The 20330-nt window shown below is 38.8% G+C and overlaps 1 protein-coding gene across 1 annotated transcript in view; it reads left to right on the forward strand.

Annotated features, from left to right (window-relative positions):
• RPS10 (ribosomal protein S10) overlaps window positions 1-20085 on the forward strand; it is a 33288-nt gene extending 13203 nt beyond the window's left edge. The window contains exons 6-9 of the mRNA XM_067310773.1: window positions 9461-9571; window positions 17583-17627; window positions 18441-18525; window positions 19453-20085. Of these exons, the coding sequence (XP_067166874.1) occupies window positions 9461-9571; window positions 17583-17627; window positions 18441-18525; window positions 19453-19622 (411 nt within the window). The 3' untranslated portion in view covers window positions 19623-20085. The remainder of the gene's footprint in view (window positions 1-9460; window positions 9572-17582; window positions 17628-18440; window positions 18526-19452) is intronic.
• Window positions 20086-20330: the final 245 nt, after the last annotated feature.

The raw sequence follows: 20330 nt of genomic DNA on the forward strand, positions 1-20330 counted from the left end.
TAGGATATTTGCTGCCTCTGAAAAAGTGGAGAAGGAGAGTGTGCAGATTAAGAGACCCTAAGTATCCTGTTATCCCTGAAATCCTTTGTTTGTTACTTGTGATGTCAGTGACTCTCAATATTGCTGTTATGGTGTTATTTTTAAATAATACAAGTATTTTTTGTGTAGACCAGCTGTTTCCATGAGGAAATGTTCCAGAAAATTTCACTGATGTCTTACTATTATGAAGCAGATGGAAGCCTGCTTAATGGCAGCATCTCTGTTATATTTTAACAGAAATAAAAGGAACTGTGTGGCTTTAAGTCCTGTACTGGTGTAGCTACAGGTTTAAACATGCCTGCATTGTATCTGGTGAAAGCACAAGCTGCTCATTAACAACTCATATTTTCAGAGACTTTTGGAGGAAATGCTTCAGAAAGAATAGGATCCAGGATTGGTCCTCTTTTCTTAATTGTGAATGAAGTCTAAATTAAGATGAGAAAGCAGAACTTTCACGCAGCGTCTGGTAAGTGCTTGGGCTCTGTAGTTTTATGTGTGCACCAAGCCAATACTGTCACCAAAAGCTACGTTTGTGTAGCCACACAAGAGCCTCAACTGGGGAAAGTAATTGGAATGCAAACTAACCTTTGTCTTCTCACTTATGCTGGGTCAGTTTTTAACAAAACCATGATATAATAGAGCAATTCTCAAATTTGAACTGTAGTCTACAACTAACCTCTGGATCTTTCCCTGCACACTGATGATGCCACAGAAACACTGTGTGATCCTTTGTGCATGTGCCTCACTGTAAAAATAATATTAGCTAGAAACACTTTTGGTTCTTTACCATCTGGGAGTAAGGGGAGCCCAGCGTCATAGAATCATCTTGCTTTCCATGGAGTATGGTCTCAGAATCACTGTTCCAATGGCTCAGCTTGACTCTTCACATTCCCTTCTGCTACATAAAAGGTTTGTGGTTAAAACCAAATAAATTTCTCCCTGTCTGTTGCTAACACATTACCACATCTACAGTAGGATATAGGCCAATTTAGAAATAGTTCTCTTGTTTTTGCTTCTCTTGTCCTGCTCCCCTGTGGTGTAGCGAGTTCTTTAAGAGCAAGAATATAAACTTTTGCAGAACCTAGCTTTCATCTAAAAAGTGGTTTCTAGCTGTTCTTCAAGGCAGCCTTCATAAACAATTTTACAAACAATTCCATGATCCCTTGTACTTTTCCAAGCTACAAAGGAATGAAAATTGTTAAGTTTTCACTTATTTTACTGGGAGCTCCATAAGGTCTTGTGAAGCTGAAGAACTGAGTCAGTTTTGTTCTGCTGTAACTCAGGGAAAGCAATGAATATGGGGGGAGAGAGAGAGAGAGAGATTGTACTGAATTTGTGCATTTGTTGAGAAGGACTCAAGAGCAGTGGCAGTTGTCTCTTCTCTTCATAACAATTCCCTGAAATCCCTTTTCATTTCAGATTTCTTTGTATATGACCGGAGGCTGTGGTACCTTTCCCCTTCTACTTACCTTTCCCTCTTGGGCTTCTCACTTTCTTTTTTTTTTCTTTCTTTCTTTTTTTCTTTTTATTTTTTAATAGCTCATGATCAGTTCCTTGATTTGGTTCCTCTCACTGCCCTTCAGACAGTCCAACTACCACAATCATGGAGGCAGGCACAAGCAGTTGGGGGTTGTACTCAACTGGGTGTCACAACCAAAGGACTTAACAGCCTTCCCCAGGCTGTAGTTGAATGGATGGTCTCTAAAGGTCTCAGAAAAACGATTCTTTCCCTTCTCAGTGAAAGAAAAATGATCATCTGCTTGGATTTTACAATATTGTTTTTAAATAAAGGAATTTGATCTTAATTTAATGCTAGTTTGCACACCTCTGTGCTCAGGTGATGGGAGGGAAGAGAAAATGAGCATGGTCTCCCAGAAAGATTAGGGTAGAACAAAATTGAGAAATTCATAGTTCTGCCTTATGAACGGTAAACATAAGTGTTCAAATGCTATATATAATATCCAGCAATTAGGAAGCAGGTACTCAGGTTTTTTAAGCTGCAGTTCGTTCTTAGCGCAGCTGAGAGACTGACTGTGCAGACTAGTCAAGTGTCTTTCCAATTTTGCATGTATTTATATCAGAATTTGTGTCTCTGTAGCTGTCCTTGCTGCACAGTCAATAACACACACTAACTCTTTGTTCTAAGAAATTTTATGTTAACATGTAAAATTCAGAGGGATACAGTTACCTGCTGGGTAGAATGTTCTTTTAAGAAGCTTCAGAAGGTTTGAATATTATTTTCATTCTTACTGACTTAGGTGGTTGCTTTTTCTTGTGTCAGTAGCCATATTTTGGTATTATATGTTGTAGGATTAACTGCTTATGTTTGTAAAGCTTCTCGAGTTTTCATGGCTGCAGGTTTTTTGCATGCTTGATTTTTATGAATAGAACATGTTCATCAAAACAGTATGTTTATATTCACATACCTACTGATATTGAGTCATTCAGTCAGTACAAAAAGAATAAAATACTCCCTTTCTTTCTCTCTCTCTCTCTCTCTTCCCCCCCCCCCTTTTTTTCTTTCTTTTCCCTCTTTCTTTAGAAAAAAAGGCAGCTTTAAAAGCTAACATTCCTTCTGGAAAAAGTCTGCCTCGAGGAGTTGTGTAAATACTGGATGGTCAACAAACTGGTTTTGACAGGCAAAATAGGTTATCGGTTTTGGGGTCTTTCAGTGGGAGTGCCCTTGTTATCGGCTCTTTGCTTCTTAAACAAGTGGCTGCTAGTTCAGGCATTTCAGCTGTTTTCTCTGTTTTGTCCCTACTATGAAAGGCATGTTGCAGATAATTTTCATTCTTATCTAAAACATAATTTTGATAGAGGGAGAGGGCTCTTGATTATGTTTCTCTTTGGTAAGAGTAAGCAGTCACTCTAAAATTACAAGAAACCTGTAGTTACAGTAATATGACCCTTGGTATTTTGAAGCCAGAGTAGCAGTGCGGTACATTATGATTTATAATTTTTGTTCTGAGTAGTCGTCTGAAAGATAAGTGTTTTTTTTATTTTTCTCTCTGTTTCTAATACCGTAGGTGTGATGCAAATGCTTTAAATAACTTTATTCCAATTCAGGTTTTACTCCATTTTCAAGACCTGTGCTTCATTTTGTCGAGTTCTGTCACATGAATAATTCTTATAGTTTTCTGTCATTAATTTGCTGTCTCCAGTTGCTACCTACTGCATTGTAAGTTAAATCACGTTATGCTGTAGAACAATGTGCGCGTCTGTGTGCAAAAATAACATTTGTCTAAAAAATATACATAACATTGAGGAACAATAACACTCCTGTGAGAACATGCTGTTATGGTTAGGATAGCTTTTCTTTGTGGTTTGCTGTTGAGGTTGGGTATAGTGCAGTAGTAGTCCTGTTAGCTAAATACAGTGTCATATATAAAGCTGGCTATAACCTTGCTGACCACAAACTGCACTTGTTACTATGTGCTAAGTTGGTAACATGCCCTGAATAGCAAGAGGGTCCGAGAAGCCTTCCTGGAAGCCTTGTACTCTCCGACATGCTTGTTCAGACTATCCTGTGTTAATAGTTTGGCAAAACACGTGTTTTATCATAGTGTAATTAAGGCTGTGTTACTGCCAGTTAAATTTAAGAGATGAATTTTTGTCTTTACTTAGAGAGTGTTTCTTTTCTCCTCCTGTTCTTCTTGATCTCTGTTTGCCAGTGCATGCATTCTTATTGTTTAAAGATGGTTTGATGCAGCCCAACTGAGATTGCAGTTTTGTCAGATATAAAAGTGTAAGATACAATAACAATAATATATTGGGATTGTAAGAACATTTGTTAACTTTGAATAAAGCATAAAAGGTCTTTATTATGCTGGACACAGAGCTGTATCCTGACTGGTTATAGGACAAATCAGAAAGTCACTAGAACAGCTAAGCTCCAAACTCTTGAATACAGAGACTCTTCTTAAATTGAAACTTTCAAACAAAGACAGATTGTACAGGCGAAAATCATTGAAGTCAGCCATCTTCTCCACCAATCTCACTAAAATGTATTCTGAGAAGTGTTGTTTTCTTGCAGTCAATGCTCTGATAAATAATGATAAAATGTGAAATGAGTTTAAATGTTTAAATGTCTGGGGGTTCATACTTCGGTAACTGTTCAAGTACATGATTTTGTGACTTAATGTTTAGTAGAAAATATAAAAGAAAATGCAGAGTCTGTTGTGATAACAATAAACTATAGGTTAGTTTCTAGAAGCAGAATGTTCCTTGGGACGAATGCACCTATTTAATATCTCTCCTGCTGTCTCTTACCAAGTATGTCTGCCTGCTTGATCGTCCTTAGCCTGGTGTGTTTGGGTAGGACTGACTTTTCATGGAAGTCTGGAAAGTAGATAGCTCATTTTCTAATAATGTTGTAGCCTAGACTCTAATAATGCTGCAGCCCTTTTAGTCTTTGCTATATTGCTTCAATGGAGTGTTTTTCTAGAAATCCTGTTCCTTACAATATGACTACTGAGGTGCTGTGGGTTTTCTTGTTTTTTGTTTTTTGGTTTTTTTTGTTTGTTTTTTGTTTGTTTGTTTACTTAACTGTTGGGAAGAACCTGGGAATTGCTTGGTGTCCATTCTGTAAACTGAGAATTCATTCTTGGTTGTCCAGTCTTTGCTTTGCAGAGCACTGTTATTTCTGGAATAACTGATGTGAATAAGATTTGTAAGTAAGTAAATAGTTTTAAGGTCAATATTGCATATCAGGGATTCCCAAATTTATACTGGGGACAAACTCTTTCCCTTTTTCTAGCCCTGCATAGGGAGCAAGAGCGTTTGGCTGTTGGGATAGTTTTAGATGTCTCGGCATGTGTTTCCTGTCCCCTCCAGGGAAAAGTTGGTAGGCTGTTCTAGTCTGGTTTGGGATTTTTTGTTCGTTTGTTTGTTTGAAGGCTTCTTTGAATGTTGCCTACCATTAGGGCTACATGTAGCGCTGTTTAGGAACCCTTACTATAGACTTGGTGTATTTTTCTAACTTTTCTCTTATTTCATTGTTTTTGTGTGTAAGCTACTTCTGGGTTGCCTTTTTTCTTTGCCAAAGAGGCTCGTGTTGCTAGTTTCCCTACTTTGAAATGACATACTGTCTTTCAAATCCTCGAAAACAGAACTTGGCCATGTGATGTAATACTTGCAAATATTTTTCCAACTCTACTCCAAAATCTGCCCCTCAAATCCCTGGTAGGCCAAGAATTTCCATAACCATTTAAAAACAGCTTCCTGTCAAGAATAAAATGGAAATTTAAACTTTCCTTTGTGTTTTGACCTGACACAAAATTCTAGATTGAATTCTTGTATGGGGCCTATTGGTCATTATCAAAGTATGTTTCTTTAACAGTGGACCCTTGAAATGTGCTAAATGAAGGGAAAGTGGAAATGAATGCTGGGCGCAAAAAAAAAAGACTTTTGGATTACTTCAGCTCTAGTCTCCAAGGCTGCCAGGTAGGATTACGGTTGAGTTGTGCTAGGTGATGTGCACAAACAGTGACAATGTTGTGTCTTAAAGAGACTAGAGAATTCTTCCTTTTTTGTTGTTTCATTTCTGAGGAATCTGTTGTCCCTTTCTCTCTGCTTTTAAGCAGACTTGAGAGAAAAGTCATTTTTGGTATATTTTTTTATGACTGTTTTGATTAAATCTCTTTATTACGTAAAACCATTCATTTAAAAATATGTTAATAAAGTTTAGGAGTAAAAAAATAGCAATTGAGGACATAGGCCCTACTAGGTGGTCTTTTAAAAAAAGTGTACTCTTTATTTTGTAGCTTTCAGTTATATTGGAATATGTTCAGTCTATTTAAGCAATTGAATAACAGAAATGCAAAGGCAAGTTTTGCAATATTAGGAAGTTTCCAAACAGTACTACCTTGTGATACAAATTTCTTGACTACCGCTTTCAAAATGCACGAAAGATAAGTGTTGGTCAAGGGTTAGAATATGCAGGTGGGGGACTGGGTCTGCAGGACTGTCCTTCCATCTCTAGGTTGTAAAATAAAAGGTGTAGTTGTCATTCTTGGTCTTGGCTTTTTGATGGAGGTTAGTCTTATGCTATGTCATGGGTTTGTTCTGGAAATGAGTCTTTGAAAAGAATTCTGACTTCACTGTGGCAGAAGTACAAACTATTACACCCCTTTTCTGTAAGGGACCTCCAACCCTGTTGACCTGGTGTCTTCCCTTCCCCAGGTAATTCATGTGCACTCATCCAGCTGTCGGGGCAAAAGGTTTCTGTTGAGGAGTGCATTTCTTAGGTTTGTATCTTGGATACAGCAGTCATGCTGTTCCTCCCAAATATTAGTGATTTACAGAGAGGTGTTATTTTTCAGTAGATCTCATTTTAGTGGGTTTGGGGCAGTCTGTAAAATATTTGAATAATGTTTTTCTTGCGAAAATATAGTCTTGGATTATAATGACTTTTTTACTTGATACCTTTGAATGTCTTGCATGTATTGGGGCACAAGACTTTTTCAGATGTTTGGTTTTTGGAATACAACAATGTCTCACCCTCATTTTGAGCTAGGCCCCTTTGTCTTGTAAGAGCTCATTGGTAGCAATATCCTGTTTAAAGTTGTTTTAAAAGAATGACCTTGTAGGGCATGTTTCCTGCTCTCTCTTGATGGGATTTCCTTTTTATTAAACAGGAAATAGTCTGATTACATGAAAGTGTGAGAATGACAGGTTTTTCCTTCCCAGTGAGGGTTGTTCATGCTAATTCTATTTAGACTACTCTCAGCTGCCAGAACTGCTGAAATTAATTTGCATTGCCTAAAATTGTTGTTTACACCTAAAAGTTTCACACTGGTGTGTTGCTAAAGTGTTGCCTTGGTCTGAACCATCAGCTAATCTTTCATGTAAAAGTCTTTGTACAGTGATTCTGTTAGCAGATACGTTTTTTTTTCCACAAGTGGAAGGTGACAGGATTCAGTGATTTGTAGTGTGCCCTGCTGATATTCAAAGGTCTGCTTCTGCTTTTTTTTTTTTTTTTTTTTCACCCTGGCACTCTGAATTGAAATTGGAAACTGCAGAGATGATGCTTTCTTACCTGTCAAGAAAATGTATACTTGTAACATCCTTTACTTTTCTTTTAACTTTGTCTGCAGAATCACCTGCTGACCTGAAGTTAGGAATTTCAGTCCAAGCTCTTCTGTATACAATACTGCTAATGAATCAGGATGAAGTAAAAGTACTGTAACAGAATAGCAAAAGAGACCGTGATAAGATGACACAGGCCAACTTAGTGCATTGTGTGCTGAGCCTATAGTGGCCAAATATTGACTTAAAACTAGAGGTGGTTGCTGATGATGGCATTAAAACCCCTCTACCACTGACTGGTGTCCGAAGTTTACATTCCATATTTAGACAGGGCTTACTGATCATGTTTCATAGGGACTGGATGTTTTGGGGAAAGGAATTTTGTCTTCTTGAAGAAGGCCAGATACCATGGGATGTTACTAAAATGGAATAGCATTTACATTATATTCCATAAGCCACAAGAATGGTCAGATAGTTAAGTGTTCCCATTAGGAAACTGCAGAATTAAGGTAGCCCATTCAGCTTAATTCATTTCTAGTATGCATTATGATTGCCTTAATAGATAGGTTGGGTAGCACTCGGGGGTTGATTTGGGGTTGTCTAATAAATGATGGTGCTTCATGCACTGCAGACTTGAAACGTGGGTACTGACTGAAGCAGGAAGGCTTTGAGACATATTTATTGTTAGGATACACAGAAAATTGCTGATTAGAGAAGTGCTGACACTTGAGAACATTGAATTTTCTTCCAAACTTAGGAAAGGTTAGACCAGCAGTTGCCAAAATGTTTGTTGTGACCCCTCTTCAGTTTCTGCCTTGAGTTTTGCTACTCCTAGTTTTGAGAGCTGTTGTGTAGACCGTTGCACCTTATCCCTCTCTCCTTGCCTCTGCATTTCTGGTCCGTTGGCCACCACCTTTTTCTCTGTGCATGGTCTGGGTGGCCCTTGAGGAGAGTCTTGTGTTCTTCATTCCCAGGTCTGTGCCTTGTGCCATGAAAGACTAGTGCCTTTTTTTTGTGTGTGTGCAATGAAAATAGTGTAAGTTTTGTGTTCAAAATTAGCACGTGTATTTTTAAGACTGTCATGATGAATATAATTAAGGTTATTCTGACAATATTAACTATGCTGCTTTTGAATGTTTGACTTTGCATTAATATTTTAATGTACTTTCACATTACTATCTGCGTAACTTTCAATGTGGAACAGCAGAAAGGGAAATAATTTTGCAGAGTGGTTGGTTGGTAGATAAGAATTTTCAAAAAAGGAAAAAATGGGGAAACCCTGGAAATCTTAAGCTTGCTTTCATTGCAGAAGTGTAATTTAGAATTCTGTATGTAGGTTTTCCCTTGATAATTAGTGCAAATCTTTCAATATCCCACTGGAAAACCAACATTTACACAGTAAAGCCTGGGATTTTAGTGTCTTGTACAGTTTAATTCTGAAATGCCTGATTGAAACTGTTACAGCTGGCCTGTAACCTAATTGGACTGGTATGTTGGAAAGTTTCTGGAGCCAGTTGCTTTGGCTGTAAGTTTTGTGACAGTGAAATGATGATGTATAACATGATGACTCTAATGAAGAAGCTTTGCTCAGAGAGTTGAAAAACAGTATTAGTTTTTTGTTTCTACCTCTGCTTATGGTTATATTGCAGGCAGATGTGAATTAGCTTTAGATTAGGTAGTCTAACGAGATGTATTTAAAAAAAATTTTTTTTGCTTGTCATTTTTTTTGGAAAAAAGCTAACTGAACAACTACTGGACACAGAACTGAATTCTTTGGTGCCTGCTACATAAGAAGCAGCAGATGGGAAAATTAGGGCCCAGCCTGAAAATCTTTGTTAAAATAATTACAGTTAAATATTTTGGTGGGCGATTACCTGACTTGTATATGTTATTAATGTAACTGCAGAGGCAAATAAGGCAAAAGGTACCAATAAAGTTAAATCAAGCTACTTCTGTAGAGAGGGGAGGTTGGAGGTATGGGCAGCTTTTATGCAGTCTTACGTTGTTGTAGTGTGTCCTGAAGAGTCAAGCCTGTGTTGACTACAGCAATGTGCTTTTACAGTGTAGGTATTGTAATGCTGTATCAAATAGCGAATCGTTGTTTTGGTATGTGTAGGCTTAATTTATTCTGCTACCCTCTGGAGCAGTGAGAAGGTAATGGTTGAAATAATTTGGAGTATTGGAGTGCTTTCGTGTAGTTGCTAATGAAGTTTGCGCAGCTGCCTGGAAAGGGCTCAGGAATATTGTTGTGAAAAATGTGGAGTATTTTCAAGGACTCGCATTGGATTAGTTGTGTTTGGAGATGTGCAAGATACAGAGAGAACTTCTGCCCTCAAGAGGGGCCCTGCAAGAGATTATTGCCTTGAGTTTATATGCTGTGCTCTACCCTCTGCAGGTGCTGCTGGTTAGCAGTAGTCGTCATCCCGACCGATGGATTGTCCCTGGGGGTGGAATGGAGCCCGAGGAGGAGCCCAACATGGCTGCTGTGCGAGAGGTCTGTGAAGAGGTAAGTGTTCAGCAAGAGCAGGAGCTCCTGGAGCCGTGCTGGGGACTGTTAGCCAAGGCTCTGTGCGTCTGCAGTGTTCTCTCTTGTTTTCCGCAAGGTGAAGAAAACTGTAGGGTCGCTGGTGATATCCACATTGTACGTGGGAGGAAACTGGAGTTCTAAATAAAGACAGCAGAAGAATGTAATTGGGGCTCTCATTCAGAGTGAACTTTTCCTTGACTGATACCTTTAGCTGAAGATAGTTAAAATTAAACTCTAATCATTTCAATACATATGATGATGCTCTCAATTTTATTTTGTTTTTATAAAGTACAGTTTAAGAGAACTTCAAAAGACAGCTGTGTTTTTGTGGAGCTAATAATTAGAAAATATACCTTATGAACCCCCGGAAGACATTCAAAAAATAGGGACCTCAATGTGTTTTGGTCCACTACACATTTTGAGTTTTATGTGAATACCAGAAATTGACTATAAGAGTTATCATAAACAACAGTTCCTGTGTGTTCACAATCTTTTTTTTTTTCCTTGAAGCTGTTTCAGAAAGGGGATCAAACAGCAGATTTATGAACTGCATGGAGAAGGCTTTTTTTCTCTCAAGGTTGCAAGAGCAAGATGTGGGGTTTTTGTTTTGTTTTCTAAGGAAATTAAAAGGCAGCAAACGGAAGTCGACTGTATCTTATGCAAAATATGTCTTTAGAATTTGCTTCTGAATATTATTGAAATGGAGAGGTGCTTGGGATTCAGAAACAATTAATTGGTCGTATGTGGATGATCAAGTAGGTTCACAGTTATATAAGACAGGATTAAAAAGGCTTTCATGAGGGTTATAAATCTATGTCCTAAAGAACAAAAATCAAGAGCTAATTGATGGGAGTTGTGAGGAAGCTTCTCCAGTACTTGCTTTATTTAATTGTCTTGTATGTGAGGCTTTTCCCTAAAGTACTTGGAAGTACCTGCTGTCTAACAAAATGTTGGACATCAGGGCCTCTGGACTAATCTAATGTGGCAGATCCTGTGTCATGTGTTTCTCTTTAGATGTTTTCACAATCTAGCAGTTTTTCTGGAAAGATACCAAAGATACAAAATCAAAGCTTATTTTTAAGTCACTTTAGGTCCTTCCAGCACTGGAGATTTCTGCTTTCAAATTTTGTTTCCAACTTGTAATACAGCTCCTGCTTTTTTAATAACTCGGCAATCTTTCAAAATACTTTACCAGCAAAAGTGAATTTAACCAGAACAATAGAAATATTTTCAGTTGCAGAGTCCTGCTTTACAACCAAATCCTTACTAATAATTAAGTTATTTGATACTGAAGTCAAAGGTTCATTCAGGAGATCCATGGCTTCGCCTTTCAAATCCTTAAAATAAATCTGCATCGACCCTCCCTTTCTCAGGCAGCTCAGAGCCTTGGAAGAGTTGCTCTCTTTCCATGACAGCTCAGTGGTTGAAAGGAAGTCTTGGCATGGACTCAGTCTGCAGCGAAGAAACTGGTTTAGGCTGGCTGAGATAATCCCCTCTCCCTCAGCTGGTGTTCCCTCGCTCACGTGGACTGGTGCCGAACGAGAATGTAATTCAAACCGTGGCAGCCTGGCAGGCTTGAGCCATTCCCAGTGAAGTACCTATCTGCTTGAATGCTGCTCAACAAGCAGCAAACATCAAGAGCCGCAAAAGCAGCAGCATTACCAGAACTGCTAACCTCTACGATACCCAATAGTATTTGATGTGCACGCAGAGTCAGAAACCGAGCTATCAAATGCTGTTACCGTAAGGGCTTTTCTGAAAGTGGTCTGCAGAGGAGCAGCCTGTCATGTGTATAAAATTACTTGAGCACTTCTGCAGCTAATGATTAGACTAGCTGACACAGGTGGAAAACACATGCCAGCTTTGGGGCATATAAGACCTTCCTCAGATACATTTGTTTTCCAGTATGTCGCTTATGATACTTACACAAAATTATAACATAGATCAACCCAGTCCTAGGCTCAGTGAGCTGTTCACTGTTAGTGTCGCTGGGCAATGCGTGTGCAGGAGGTTAGTGTGTTATATTCTGGGTGTAATGCTGTAAGGGACTTGTGCACCCAGTTTCCCAGCTTGGGTTATTGATTTGGTGGGGGTAATGTTTTAAGAGGTGACTTGCTGGGCAACTGGTGTACGCTGGCCTATGCTAGCTGGAACTTAGAATTATACAGTTAATCCTTGTTCATCCCTTCAGAGGAGTTTAGGCTTTTTCTGATAGCTTGTAGCTGAGGCCATGATATGTCGGCAATAAGAAGAGCTGCTTTCTGAGTAGATTTGGTCTCTGTTCTTCTCCTGGGACAGATGTCTGTCAGTCACAAGGTAGATTCTGCTGCTAGTGTTGAGAGAGAGAATATCCAGTTTTCTCCATGTCCGTGGACACGCAGTAATTTTTATCCTAAAAGGAGATGGTCTCCGAGCTAATCAAAGCTATGGAAGATACTTGTGGCCTTTCTTTCACTGACTCTGGTATAGCTTTTCCATTTAATCAGAGCTGGTTGGAAGAGGTGGAAGGACTCATTGCACTTTCAGTTGCTTGTGGTCTTTGGAGATGACAGTAGGCTCTCTTTTGCAGTTTGTTCTTTTGCATGGTATATATCTTCCTTTTAAAATATCCTTCCTTAAACTGAGATTCTTAACTTTTGCATTCACTGTTAATTTCATTGTGTGTGTGTTTGCATTTATACATGGTATCGCTGGAATAATTGCTGTGTAAGGAAATCTGACTTCTACCTTTTCCTCATTTTCAAAATTTTAGAATGACTGTTCTGAAAATGAAATGCTGTTTCTGAGTGACACCTGTGATCCCTTTGTTCCAGTTTGAGTTAAAAGTCCTTGTCCTAGTTTGAGATAGTCCTTATCTATATTAATCTGTACCAGTAGAAATATTAAAGTAGACAGGTACCAACACTTGTCATGCTTGCAATTGTCTGCATAAAATTTGAAGTGACTGGTTACTTGGGCATTCTTTGTAGGCAAAATGGCAGTAGATAAGCATGCTAGCTCTGAATAAGAGCAATCTTTATAGAATAAAGCTGCTTACTCCTGACAGGCTGTTGGAAGTGACGTTGTCAGTCTTGTGTAGCTGCAAACTCAGGTACATTCTAAGGTTCACTTTCTAGAAAAAATTATATGCCTTTCTGAAACAGTAAGTACTAGTACCAAGATCATATATTTTTTGCTTCTTCATTCTTGGCTTTTTGCTGTTGTATTCTCTTCCCCAAATTAATTTTATGTTAGGGATAAGAAGGTGTTTGGTTTTTGTTTTTTGTTTTTTTTTAATGTGTGTGAGCAACTGGTGAGGAACGTGTTGAAGAAATAGATGCTTTAAATTAAACTTATTATAGAATGACTTTGAAGAAAGCCTCCGCACTTGTCTGTTAAACCAAAATCCGTTTTGCACTTGCAGCATCTTTCACGTCCTGACCTTTAAATACTTAGTAAATGTCAAATTCTTTAAAATTAGGGGAGTGTTAGTCTTGCTCCCTTTATGGGAACTAGAAGGCAGAGAAGTTGTGCTTGATCTGTGATCAAATAGGCAATTGATGCCAATATCAAAAGCAGTCCATATCATCAGAGTACTTTGATCTAGTCACTAGACTGTACTTTTGCTCTTAAGTAGGCTTTATAAATCATCTTTTGTTTCATGTATTTTCTCAGTGATTTAGAATATGGACACTGATATCTTTTGGTGCTAAAACAGGAAGACCTATTTTTTTTGAAATACCATTGCATGGACTATGAATGGATGGCTGAGATAATTCAGTGTTTAGCTCTTCCTAGATTTAGTAATATTCAATGCAAATACTGGACCAAATCCTCTACTGTCTATTACGTTGTATAGGTATACTTTATAAAAATGAATGCAACATCTGAAAGTTCTTCACTTGGTGGTGATGATAGTTCACCTCTTTCAAAAATGTTTATATTAGTTGTAACGCAGTAAAGAATTAGTTAAATAGATGCAATCCTCCTTGAGATATACAATAAAAATAGCAAGAAAATCTGCCTCCTAGGTCTGTAGTTCATGTCTCTAGACCTTGTCTAAGCTAGCAATCTTTACTGGTCTGATTTACTGCCTTTAGTAGTGCAAGTATTGGAGCAAAGATTTGGGTGTTTTACCACAGCCCTCTTGCCCAGCAGTAATCTATAGTAGATGCAGGCTTTGAGCCTAATAGAGCAAAGTAAAATAGCTGAAATTCCAACCCACATTTTCCTTAGCTCAGATGGAAGGAAATAAAAGCTGTCCCTAGGAACAGATGGTGTTGCTGCAGGCTGCTTTTTGCATCTGACCCGAACTTATTTTCAGCTTTGAAACCTGAACCTGCTGTTCTTGGATGTCTTCAGTAATTTTTCTTTATTAAAACAAGTTGTTCCATGAGCAGCAGAACTAGTAAAGCTTCATTTCCGCTAGATTTTTTGTTCCTTGTCCGAAGTGCCCATCCCAACCCTTCGGGCATGCAGCAGCGGTTTGAAGATGTGTGTGCTGTTTTTCAGTAGCTGGATATTGCTGAAATTAGTATACTCCTACCACGTATATCTTTTCCCCTAGTGAGGACTACCTTAAGCACTGGAAACTCATTTGGGTCTCTTGGATGCTTAGAGCAGTGAAGAAGAAGCTCTTTTTGCAAATCTTGCCTGTCTTTTATACCTGAGCATGCCTCTTACAGACTAAAACTGTCATTTGATTGATTTGCTTTATTTTCACACCTGCAGACAGAACAGTTGGTGCTGGTGCTCTTCTACCCCTTGTTAATAGGTTTAACAGCGTCCTCCTAGGACGTGTGTGTATTTTGAGGATTGCAGCGCAGACCCCGTGTGCAGTACTTCTAATGCTTGGTGGGGAAACACGCGCCCAAATAAATTCTGCTGCTTCTGGTGGAAGTTTACTGTTGTGGCCCATGAGGACAGAGAATTGCCAATGCATTCACTACTGAGGAGAAAATCTTTTGAGTCATCTGGTGCAAATTAATATTTAGGTCCAGCTCCTGTCCTGCATGAGTCTGTGACTGTACTTTTTCCTTTCCAGGAAAATGCTCGTTATCCTGTAGTGAAGATGACTAGGGAAGGTGCTGAGGTGTTGGCCCATAGGAAAGCAGGCGATATGAAGTTGCTGTAGGATGAGCTTGGCAGTTTTCTGAGTCAGTTTCTAGCTGTCTTTGTTACTGATAGTGACTATAGATATTTTTCACAGATGTACTGGGCAATTTTATGTTAGAAATTCATGGAAAACTGTGAATTCCACTTTCTCATGTTCCATTACGGAAAGTCACTATTAAACAGAGACTGTTGCTTTTCTATTTGGTGTGTAAATTAAGTGCTTTATCAAAAATCTGGGTGTAACTATCAAATCAGCAGTCCAGATTGAAAGTCCTGTAGGAGAATACGTTGTCTTTAAAATCCATTATAGCAGTAAAATTGGATAGGAGAGTTAATGGACTCAAGGATTTAACGGTTGATATACTTCATGGTCTTTGGTAAGGCTTTAGTGTTTCTCATTTTCATTATGAACTCAGTCTGATGTTTGCTTAAATCAAACGATTAATTTATGACCCAATTACTACTGTATATGGTATATTCATATATGAAGAAAACCTTAGCACTTCTTTGAATTGCCTAACAATAATTCAGCATGGTTTTCTAACAATGTACTTGTACGCTCTTTGTGCCTTTGAGTGAACAAGACTAGGCAGAATGGAGGAGGAGGATGTTGGTTTGCAGACAGAGCGTTGTTTCGGTTACCTCTGTGTTTAACCTGAGCAGAAGGAAGGGCTACTCACCTGCCTTTGCTAGTTCAACCACAGTTTTAGAGCTGTGAATAAGCTTCTTGGGATGTTGGCTGTGCAGTATTCTTGCTTAGTTTCCAGGCTGACCAGTTGCTTGGAGATAAATTACTTGGTTTCTAGTCAGGTTGGAGAGTTTGCTAAAGCGTAGTAACAAGATCCCTGTCTTTTGATTCAGTGCCCTTGCAGGGAAGTAAGGAGAACAGTAGTGTATTGGCCAGAATGCAATGACCTTTTCCTTTTTTGGAAACAAGTGAAGAAAATTCTTTTAAGACAGTTATTTACCTAGAGCATTTGATTATACTTCACCTTTATATACATGTGTGTGTGTGTTGTGATTGTGGAAGCCTTGTGTTCCTCTCTGTTACTGATGACCGATTGATATGGCTGCTTATCTTAAAAGAAGAAGAATTGCTATTTGAGATCGTTGAAGGAGTTCTTTGAATGAAATTCTTCTGACATACTGGCCTTCCAGTCCACTTCTGAGAGAGATTAGTTCAGGTTAGCAGCAACAGTTTTGCAGATGAGGTAAAATCACTCATCTGCAAAGGTCAAAATCAGTTATCTGTCCTAGTCACAGTAGTGTACGCATACATGCGCGCATTGACCTTCATGGAATTGCTATTTGACTCCAGAAATAGCCTTGTGGTTAATAGTCAGTGGCCCACCTGTGGGTTTAAGGGAATGTCAGAAATACTGATGAGACAATAAATTTTGCATCCAAAAACAACATAAAAGCTTCAGTTGAAAAGCTCCTTCCTAGAAGTAGAGGTCAGGGAGCATGTTACAGAAAGAATTAGATTTCTATGAATGCTGGTAGTAGTGGGAGTTACACATCCCTTCCTCCTTTTGGGGCAGTTTTACCAATAGGAGCAATAGTGAGATGTGCTCTGGCTTGTATTGGTCTCTGTGTGTGTTCATTTACTAGGCTGGGAACTTAACCAGTAAAATCTTGTAATTATTAAGAGTTGTTCCTTTCTAAAACCATGCGACTGGTTAGTAGTTGAACAAGTGGGAAACAGTGGATCTCAGCTGCTCAGGACAGAGAATTTGCCTTATTGTTAAACATTCAGTTCCCCTCACCCAAACATCTTTTAAAAAGAAAAAAGCCTCATATAATCAGGTCTATATATCTAGACTCTAAGAGTAGAGGCACTATTTTCATGAACTGTTTGGGATATGTTCCAGCTGCCAGAGATGGCAGCTGAATTTACCTTCCTAATGTGGCTGGGTTGTGTGCCAGATTGTGTGTGTTGTTTCAAACCAGTTAAGTAATGGAGTGAAATCTGGTCTTGTCTGTAGCACTTGAGCTGCAAGCATTTACAATCGTAAAAAGAAGGGAAAGAAAATTATTGGGGAAAAAAAGGAGGGATCTGGGGGCAGGAGAGTGGGATGACACTTTCCTTTCATGCATGATGCAAGCATCAGAGAACAGAGGGGAGAAATAGCACTTTGAGGAAGCGACTGAGCCACAGTGATGAGTGGAGATATAAAAAGTGACATCAAATCACATAAAGGGGGTAGTTCCTGAGTAGTACTCAAATATAGGACAAAACTGTTACTCAGATCTCTTCTCGATTTGTGTCTGCATATGATTCAAAAGTCATCTTTCAATTTTCGTCTGCATTTTGTGGTATATCAAAAATAGTGTTGTTCCTGTTATCTAGGCTGCTTAACAACTTTGGAAGTATTTTATACTTGTATTTTTTCCAAGTATTTGCTCACCCTCAGTTAGCTTGCTTCAAATGCATACAAGACATCACTGAAATACCTGGAAGCTGTCACGTTGCTTTGAGGGTATAAATGGATGTCTTACATATACCTTATAGTTATTTTCTTAATCTGTAACTTTAAGGAAGTAAAACTGCTAATCCCCAAAGCAAGTTTTATCCATGTTCAGGTTTTAATAACCTATAGAGGAGATTCTGGTCATTCAGGCTATATTGATATGCTGTTAGTAACTTGTCAAATCATTTTTTTCCTCTAGACTGAATCCAAGATGGTTTGAATATATTAAAAAAAAGGGTGGGAGGAAATGCTTGCATGGTTAGCGCTCATGACAGAGTGGTGTACTTTCTCTTGTGACTTCTTTTCAGATTAACTGGATTACAGCATTTGCTTCCTGTTTTACAGGAACTGCTGCTGTACAACAAACAAGGAAATATGTGCTAAACTGTTACTAAAGCCTGTTTTTCTCTTTGCACTTTTCATAGGCTGGAGTGAAAGGGACGTTAGGAAGATTAGTGGGAATTTTTGAGGTAAGTTTTGGATGTTGTTTGAGACTGTAAAATTTGATGCGAAAATCATCTTGGAATAAAAGTCACTTCCCAGTTTGTGAAGTAAACTAGATAACTTGTTTGAAGAAAAAGGTAAAACTTCATATTGAAATAAAAGTGTATGCTGATCTTTTCAGTGATGTTGGTCATCTGCAGTTTCCACTTCAGTTGGAATTATTGGTGATAAGCTAGTGTAACAGTGAATATTCCAGTGCATTCACACCTTTCTTGCTGTAAAAAAACACCACCCTGCAAGTGGGGAGCAGTGGCTCTCCGTTGTTCCTTTAGCACCTCCGATCACCAGCTGCCAAACTGGACCCTGCAACATAGTGACGTGTGTGTGTGTGCCCAGCTATTAAAAGTGCTGTGACACATGGTGAGTACTAGTGAGATGCATAGTTGACAGGTACCAGACATTTTTAGCTCTTCTCACAGTTGCTTTTAGCTGTTTAGAGTTGTGTGTAAATAGAAGAAAAAGTTTAAGAAATAGATCAAAATGTTTCTTGGTTGTTCCAGCTAAGGAACTGATTTATAAACGTAGCCATCTGCCAAATATTGCCTTACAGAATAGGAACTAGACTTTTCGGTTGTAATCCCTATTAATGCTTACAGACCTCTCTTTTAAAATGCTACAATTTTTAATAGCTAAGAACTGATTATATGTGACAGAAACTGCATGTAAGGTACTGCAACGTTATGGTGAAGCAGCATGCAACTTGTGGTTGCCATGTCCCATGTGCCTCCTCCCATTTTCCCTTTGACAGCTTTATCATCATTTTTTACTTTGCCTTCTAGAATCGGGACAGGAAACACAGAACATATGTTTACGTACTTATCGTCACAGAAGTGTTGGAAGACTGGGAGGACTCTGTCAATATTGGTAAGCCCGTTGTGCTTGAGAGCATGAGCTGGTTCCATGCAGACAAAGCATGTCTGCTTACCCTTCCTCGGGGAGCTGGAATCCTTTTGAGGGTGGTCTAGAAAAGCTGCAGTGGTGTGGCCTTTACTTGTTTGAAAAAAAAGGAAAAAAAAAAAAATCTTGGTCAGGCTGATGCCTTCTTAACCACTGTGGCCCAGGAGAAGTCAGTTTGGCTGTAGAGCCACCTCTCCAGCGATCTGCATCTAATCGAGGGTATCCGTATTTGATTCTTGCACTTTAGGATACTAAACAAAGAGCATGAAGAACTGTCCGTTCTAAAACTTAAAGAAAATATACGTGGGCAGTATGGATTGATCATTCCCTGTTCTCCTTTGAAATATTTGCATTTAAATCAGACTTCCAAATGAAAATGAACCTGTTGCTACTGTTCCACAGAAGGTTTGTCAATAGCCCTATAACACGGAGAGGTTTTACTGAAAGAGTAAGAAATGAGTGCTGTCTGCTGAAACTGAGGTTGACTTGCAAATTGGTGCAAATTGGGTGGTTTGGTGTGTGTCATTGTGGATTGTCTTAAAATAAGTGTCTGACTTGAACGGAAATTACAGAAATAGCAAGACATGCACTTTTTTTTAAATTGGGAAGTGCAAGACCAGTTTGATTGGATAGTGGATATTTTGCTCTAATGATAGGTACGTGTTCTGGGGATAGCGGAGCCAATAGTACTTATAGGTGGCCCTTAAACTGCTGTGAGATCAGAGAATGCTGAGAGAAAATTTCCTAGCTGTTTTGTACTGACACTTTGTTACAGACTGGAATTAATCATGTAGCATTAGTACACATGATAGTAATTGAAAGCTAATCAACAGCAAACTTGAACAAGGATGACATCATTTTGTTGCATCTACTGATTTTTCTTTTTACCCGCAGGAAGGAAAAGGGAATGGTTTAAGATAGAAGATGCCATAAAAGTTCTGCAGTATCATAAACCAGTGCAGGCCTCGTATTTTGAAACCTTGAGGCAAGGTTGTTTGGCAAACAACGGCACTCCTGTCATGACCACGACGTACTCTGAGAGCTCTATGTCTGACATCAGATGACTGAAGACGTCCCTATGAGAGAAGTTTTGAAAAATAGACTGAAACGTGGATTTCCCTTCCCCCTCCCCTTTTTCACATGCCTCCTCTATCAAACAAGGCATGGGCAGCAGCCTGTGGCAGAGCAAGTGTTAAGAGTGCTGCAATTTAGTGCAAGGTGGGATTTTTTTGTTAGCTTTTTTTTTCTTTTCTTTTTTGGATATGTATTTTGTAAAATACATTTTGTGCATGAAGTGCCCCTTTCCCGTTACATCGCTTCCATGGCCTGGAGAGCGAGGCTGCCAGTTTCGCCTCTGCCTTGTGTTCTGAAGTGTCCCGTTTGTGTCATCCCAGCCATAGCCACTTTTTTTTAATTAAAAGACTTCAAATGTGAGATCAGCTCTTTAAGTCTTAGTCTGTACTGTAAGGTGCTGTTCAGACCTGTGTGTTGGTCACTTTCAGCGCATATGTATAAACTTTTTTTTTTTAGATGGAGAGTCTAACATTTTAATTTTGCAGGAATTTTTTTAATCCTGGTCTGCTTCTGAAAAGAAGGGTTCATAATTAATCTGTTTGCCTTTTGTTCTGTTTTTTAAAAATACACATTCTGTGACAGTGCTAGTGGCTGGGCCAGTTTACTCCCCTTTCAGTATCTCCCAGTTTAGTGCAGTGACACTTGAAGTTGAGGGCAGAGTTTTGATCACCTGCAGACATCCCTGCTGCTCAGTTGCT

The sequence above is a fragment of the Apteryx mantelli genome, chromosome 25 (assembly GCF_036417845.1).
Source record: "Apteryx mantelli isolate bAptMan1 chromosome 25, bAptMan1.hap1, whole genome shotgun sequence".
Classification (NCBI taxonomy): Eukaryota; Metazoa; Chordata; class Aves; order Apterygiformes; family Apterygidae; genus Apteryx; species Apteryx mantelli.